General features: G+C 35.8%; 1 protein-coding gene across 3 annotated transcripts in view; it reads right to left on the reverse strand.

Moving 5' to 3' along the window:
• The window catches only part of ZEB2 (zinc finger E-box binding homeobox 2), a 124,308-nt gene that overhangs the window by 27,756 nt on the left and 89,040 nt on the right, over window positions 1–7,512 (reverse strand). For 2 of the 3 annotated variants that reach the window (XM_008584989.1, XM_008584998.1), the window contains exon 4: window positions 6,143–6,214. The exons of the other annotated variant lie outside the window; for it this stretch is intronic. In XM_008584989.1, coding sequence (XP_008583211.1) covers window positions 6,143–6,214 — 72 coding nt within the window. The remainder of the gene's footprint in view (window positions 1–6,142; window positions 6,215–7,512) is intronic. 3 annotated transcript variants of the gene reach the window in all.

The raw sequence follows: 7,512 nt of genomic DNA on the forward strand, positions 1-7,512 counted from the left end.
TTTGTCCTATAACTTGTCTGTGTAGTTTTCCAGGATGTCAAAGGAACTTAATTGGCAAAGGCTCTCAAAATTGACTGGTTAGTCCTTTCATTACAAATTTGTTAAATTTGTATCTTTGTCTTCTTGAGAAGAAGTTAATGAGGAACTAGTGTGAAGAGAGGAAACAGTTTACAATGCATTCACTTCTTAATGAACAAAAATAGTTTAAAGCTTACTTGGAGTTGCAAACAAACTGGCAAAACAAAACAGAACAGGCTGAGCGGCTAGTCTGTGTTACGCACTGTACTAGGTACTTTAAAAATGACATGTCACTTAATCCCTACCGTAAGGCCTTATACGTGAGAAACCATTATTTCCACTTTATGTAGAAATGAAGGCTTATCAATTACATACTCAGGTTCATGTAACAAGTAATTGGTAGAGACAAAATGCAAATGTAGGTTATCTGACTCGAGAATCTAGAGCATTACAAACAAAGATTGCCTCTCATATGTAAAATAATTTATACACTATTATTAGAATACTGGAGGCATGTTTAATGACTATAGTTATAGCCTAGATGGTTAATTCTTACATGGGAATTTTCTTGTGTTGTGTAAGATTAAGAACTGAACCTAAAGTGGCCTTGCTCATTTCTGGGTGTAAAGTGCTTTTTATTTTTTTCCCCCAGAAAAGTAAGTGAAGATGCAGGTGATTATTAATAGCCCTTTATAACTAGAATACTGGGTTGTCTGAGTAAATATAACTTTCACACATTCAAAGAGGAAAACATCAGGGCACTATCTGGGTTTTGATATGCACATGGAACTGCATTAATGCTAATAATTATCATGCACTGAGATCCTTGTTACTACCAGTACATAGGCAAACTCATGTTTATAATGCTCCTAAGTTTTTCCATTTCTCCAGTCTCTTAGAAAATAGTTTTTTCACACACTCTTAAAATTTTATCTAATAATTTCATTCTGCATTTGAATCCTATTAATATCTGGAAGATGGAGGGTTCTTTGTAAAAAGGCATTCTCTATATTATGTGTTAACATTATGATTTTCTTTCTTTTTTTCAAACATTAAATCCAGTGAAATTATGCAATGCAGAAAATTATTAATATAAATCAGGATTTGCAGTGCTTTATGTTATTATAAATCAATTCTGCCATGCTGTTAATTAGTTAATTAATTAATTTTTGGCAGCTGGCCGGTACGGGGATCTGAACCCTTACCTTGGTATTACAGGTATTACAAGGCTGTGCTCTAATCAAGTTGCAAAATAAAGTAGTGATACTCTATGCTGTTTTTCTTTGCCTTTAAGAAGTTGATTTCAGGGACTTAAATCAGACTTAAATCCTGGTTTCACTCTCTAAAGATACTGACTCAACCCCTCTACAGAGAATGTTTTCCCCTACTGTGACTTCTTTTATCAGAGTCCATTTCTTCTCCACCAAATATTTGTTTCTTTGCTCATTTGTTCATTCATTCATTCATTCATTCTACTAGTCAATGTCTATCATGTGTGTTCACTGTTGTACTGAGCACTCTAAAGTAAATGGAATAGTCTTTTTCTTAAAGCAAACATTTTTGGTCATTTACTAATGCCAATATATATCTTATTTATTTAATGATCTTGACAATCCTATGAGGGAGATACCATGATAATCTACCCCATTTTTCAGCTGAAGAAATCTTTTGTCTTCGTGAAATTAGCTAGGTGAAATAGGTGCAAACAATATAAAGAGGAACAATTAAACTTGCTAAAATTAGTGGTGTGCACCTTAGAGCTGCCAGATTGCAGAGCAGGAAGAGATTGATGTGGTTTGGGATGTTTAAGGATAATCATATTAAGGAAATGGGATGTGAGCTGGCCCGGGAGAACAGAAGGGTGGGTAGAATTTAGATGACAGGAAAAGGGGATAAGAAATTAGGGTCTGAAGGGATAGCATGGACAGAGACTCAGAGGTTGGTACAAATGTGATTCTTTTTTTTGATACCACCAAGGGATTTGGTCTGACGAGAATGGAGCATTGTTGGTATGAAATAGATCGTACTTAATACAGGACTGAAGAATGTGGGTTTCATCCTATAGGCACTAGGAGCAATTAAGGACTCTAAGTTTTTGATACCACCAAGGGATTTGGTCTGACGAGAATGGAGCATTGTTGGTATGAAATAGATGGTACTTAATACAGGACTGAAGAATGTGGGTTTCATCCTATAGGCACTAGGAGCAATTAAGGACTCTAAGAAGAGAATGTGGACATTTAGAAAAGTGTTATAGGAAAGATGTGAACTGGCTGAATAGAGGACATGAAGCCTCGACAATAGTCAAATGTAACTAAGGCTTTCTAGTTTGGGAGATTGGAATAAAGGGAGATGAAAATGTCTGGTTGGTTACTTCAGGCTAGGTGTCAAAAATGTGTCAAACTAAAAATGTGAAAAGAAAGTCCAAGTGCTGTTTGTCTCTTATTCACTCCCTCATTTCTTCAAAAACACTTTCTGACCTCGACAATTCCAGGATCTGTGGCAATAAAGTGACCAAAACCCCACAGGTTCACTGGAGGAAGATATCACTATAGCTCAGGAGGCTAGACAACGTCAGCCAAAATTTGGATCTTCATGAGTAGGACTTGGGAGGAGAGAAAGAGATGGTCCATTAAGAAGTAATTTCAACCAGAAAAGATGTATTATTTCAATTCCACATATATTTAGCATCTAAAAGGATGCTAGGCCTAAGAAGTGGTAAACTTATGGCTAGAAAGAGGTACGTATCTATTCTCTAAAAGGCAGAGTTATAAACTGAGGATCACCAGTAAATTCCTAATTACCAAGTTCAATGTATCTGCTCAGCTTTCTTTCAAGTGTAGTTAGTTGAACTTTTAATTATGTTGACCATTCTCACCTTTATGAAATTCTCTTTCTTTGCTTCTGGATGTTTACATTTTTTCTCTCTTCTTATAATCTTTTTTCTTTCAGTGAATTTGATTTTTCTCCCTACTCACCAGGAGCCCTGGCCTCAGATTTGTACTTACTTCAGTAAATATACTTTCAATAGTAAATCTCATAGTCCTGTGATATTAAATACTATCTGAAATATTTGCATGACTCTAAAGTCTTTATCTCCGGCCCTGACTTCTTGGGTTTCAATTCCTCATTTCCAATGGACATTTCCATATTCCCATATGTCTAATTTTTATATGAAAATACTTATATCTAAAGGCTGGTTCAAGATCTTCTCAAAAGTGGATTCTTCTTCTGTAGATCTAGAAATAGCAAGCATTGCTATATTCTAAACATGCAGATGTGTAATCTTTAAGCCATTTGCCTCCATCATCCAGAGAAACAATTGGTTGTTAAGAAGTCATGTTGCCAATTTCACCAATGTCACCACCCTAGGACAAGATTTTATCATTTCACACCTGAATAACTACAATAACTTCTAGCTGGTTTCTCAGAGTCCAGTTTTCCCCCACAGAAATCATGGTAGTATAACGTGACCCAAACTCTTTGATCTGATGCTTTATATTCTCCACCAGCTGGCTTCAACTTAAGTGTCCAGCTTTATTTACCATAAATTGCATCCTAGGACCCTCTGATTCAGCCAAATCCTTTTACTCACTATCCTCTAAATAGATATCACACATTCCCTCCTTGGCTCACATACTTCTCTTCTTCTAGAAAGCCCTTTCTCACTCCTCTATGACTATTAAAAATGCACTTAGTTTAAATTCCACCTCCTTCATAAAACCTTATGTGAATTACCCACCCCATAGGATCTCTCCCACTTCTATATTCAAATAATTATGGTTCCTACCATTTGTTGCATATTTGTCACATATTTTCACTTATTGTTCATTATTTTTTCATGTTATTAGTCTCATCTTCCAAATTAAATCATAACTATGTCTTAGTCTTCCTGGCTCATCTTCCACCACACGTGCACACAACAGTGAATATATAGAAGACATGCAATGAATACCTATCGATTTATTTATTGACTGAATACATATGAACTATAAGGAACAGTAAGTATTAAGAGAAAAAGGGATTTTAAAGCTTGGTGAAAGGATGCTCAGGATCGTTAAGCCTTCTGAATAGGAACAATTTTTATTAACCTCACTTTAGACTTTAGGTGTATACAACAGCAAGTAAATTGTCACTTTGTGGGATAAATTTTCTTTTGTGACACTTTAAATGCTTATAAAGGTAATAAAAATCAGCTTTTATTTATGCTTGAAGATAACATTTAACGTTTATCTTTAAAAGGAATATGAAGCTATTTCGGTCCTATGATCCAATCACCTCTTTAAGGCTCCACCTTTCAATTACCCTAATAGGATTTCCCACCCTCTTAACAGTCACAGTGGGGGCTACAATTCTAATACATAAACTTGGGAGACAGAATTCAAGTTTAAGTGAATTTCGGGGGGACATAAATCAGTCCAGTACAAGTTGTTTGTTTATATATTAACAATTTCTTCTTGCTTTAATTTGGTATATTTTTTCCTTTTTGTCTTTTTTCATGTCCGGCAACGGATCGCAACCCTCAGTGTCATGCCCTTACGGGACCGGACCGGCAACGGGATCGCAACCCTCGGTGTTGCGCCCACACCTCGCTCAGCCAGTGAGCGGGAACCGGTCTGTATGTGGGATCCGAAACCTCGGCGGGAGCGCCGCCGCGCTCCCAAGCGGCGCACTGTAGCAGTGCGCCAGCGGGCCGGCCCTAATTCATGGTACTTTTAAATTATGTTTTTATATGAAGTTATTTTGTCTTGTTTCTATTTTTACATGGACACAGTACCCCTGCAACATAGAATATTAAAGCTAGAAGTATTCTTAGCAAGGAACTAATTTGATATATTCATTTTACAGGGAAGAAATGGAGTTCCAAAGAGTGTAACCGAGTTGCCCAAGGTCACATTCTAGTTATTGCCAGAGCTGTGTCTAAAAATCAGAATTATTAGTTCCTAATTCTATACTTTTCCTATAACCACCTATTGTACAGTTTCATTTTTGTACCTTAAACAGACATTATTCAAGTGAATAAAAAATTTCAATAGTTTTTCATTATTTCTCATATTTTACACCCAAAAAAGTGATTTAGGGTCTTTTAAGTTATTTAGAAGAGCATTCTAAATAGAAACGCAGCATGAACAGTTTATTATGATGTGTATCAACACAAGGAAGATATGAATCTTAATTATTTACATTTCTGGAACTTCATAAAACTGCAAGTTTTTTTTCACTAGAGAGGAGTTAAGTAGAAATAGTTATGTAATTTTGGGGGTTTTGTTTTGGAAGATAGTTTTATACTGGGCACTATGCTAATATTTGTAATGGTAGTGTGGAGAATTGTTTGAAACACCAGAAATAATTAGTCTCACCCAGGCAAGGGGAGATAAACAGAGAGTCAATGTAAATTTGTGCTGGTGACATGAGAATTCCAGAGAAGATGCCATTCCGTTTTGGGGAAAAATCATGGAACGTCACAATTGTCCTGCAACTCCATTCTACAGCAGTAGCAAAGTAGAACAAAACACCAATCACTGCCTTCCCACTGTAAATTTTTAGCTTCATTCATAGGAAGTGAAATTGTCAATTCTTCTCTAAAATGTCTGCCTGGAAAACATTATTTAGAGGGGCTAAAAGATGTGGAGAGTTAAAAGTGAAGGAAAAAAGGAACTCAGATGATAAATTTTTGCAAGGAATGTTCATGAAAATTTGCCTATCTGAAAAAACAGTTTTACAGTCTAAATTACACCATATCATTTGAATTCTCAATGACTGATACCAAGTGGTGGGTAGCAGAGGACTATTATATTCAATTTTTAAAATTATTTTTGCAGTCTTTTAAAAATTACTACTGGAAATTCACCCAGCTCATGCTCTGAAAGGATCCATTCAAACAGTTCAATATTCTTGAGCTTCAGAGGCAAATTAGGGGCATTCTAAGAATGAAAGATATATTTGCTTAATAAAATAACAAAATGTAGAAAATTCTGATTTGAAACAAAACCAGAGATCTGTAAGTTCTGACTGACTTGTTAAGTCATGGAGATATGAATGGATGGTCAGTGTTTCTTTCCTTGACTCACTGAATCCACATGGCACAGGCAGATCTAATCTTTGCACAGTAAACATAACTTACCTGTACCATTGTTAACTGTGGTCTGAATCGTGGCTTCTGGCCCCATAGTGTCATAGTCTTCCTTCATTTCTTCTGTGGGGGGAAATTATCTTTAGCATTTGAAAACTGTAGAAAGGCTTACTATACTAAGCATGCCAAGCACAGGAACAAGGAAGATTCTTTTAAAGGAAACAGAGAAAAGGCTTGTTGTAAACCCCTAAACAATAGCTTTGTTCAGGCAATTGAATGAATCCAACAGTGCTAGCCGCACAAGAACTTATTTACTTTAAGCATTACTGCAAGCTGTGAAAAACAGAGGTGCTTATTTGGAGCAAACGAAGGGCTTTTCTTCTGGTAGCAGTTCTAGTGACAAACAGGGGGAAAGATATTATTTTTTCAATAAGAGTCAAAAGCAACTAAGTATTTATACTTATGAAGTGGCACGCTAGCTGCTATGCCTCTGGTAACTCAGGATGCTTAGTGGCAAGTCACAATTTCTCATTTTATTTTCATGCTTTTCTTTGCCCTTTGGGGGTAGCTATGATGGTGCTAATCTATGCAAGCATACTTTTTAAAAAACCTAATTCTACATATCAAAACGTGGAATGCCCAGATTATAGAACAAACATCCCAGAGGTATTGAAAATACCTAGTTCACCATTTTATGTAAACTTCTAAAACATTCCTTCCTTATTCCTTTCCCAACCACTCCATAAGTATCTTTTCCTCCTTATCATTTATGCCCCAGTAGGTAATCACAGTCATTTTCTGAGGAAAAATATACAGATTAACAACAATGTTCTGGTGAGGGTGAAAATATGTAATGCTGAGGTTGAAGATTCGTAAGTGATTAAAGGCCATTTTCAAAAACTGCAATATTTTAAGATAAGAGAGAGTTTGAAAAATAGGGGAACTCTTGAATTTTCTGCCTCCCAGGTTGTAGAGCAAGTCAGAAGGCAGAGCAGGACAGCTGACAGTTAAAAATCTTTTAAGGAAGTAAGTTAAACACAAACTTAAAAAATTTGTATTGTTATACTGACAATACTAATGAGAACCAAACCCGATCCAGGGCAGATATCTCTCTGTGAAAATCATTTTACTTAAAATAGGAGAAATTTTATAAATAGGACTGTGTGAATTCCCAAATTTATCCTCATTATTCTTTGCTTATCACGTCCTAGACTACTTTGATAGAAGAACAGGTTCTAGCAAACATTACAGCAAAATTAAAATATATTTTACAAGCAGTGTCCTGCAGCATATCTGTTTATGGCATCAGAACTGAAAAATCATGGTCCCCTTAAGGTAAAATATACAGATATATACATAGATGCTAATTTAATGCCACTGCTCAGAATAGTCAGATAAATTGAGCAATATTTGTTTAAGCT

Source organism: Galeopterus variegatus, unplaced genomic scaffold (genome assembly GCF_000696425.1).
Source record: "Galeopterus variegatus unplaced genomic scaffold, G_variegatus-3.0.2 Scaffold104, whole genome shotgun sequence".
In the NCBI taxonomy this organism is placed as follows: Eukaryota; Metazoa; Chordata; class Mammalia; order Dermoptera; family Cynocephalidae; genus Galeopterus; species Galeopterus variegatus.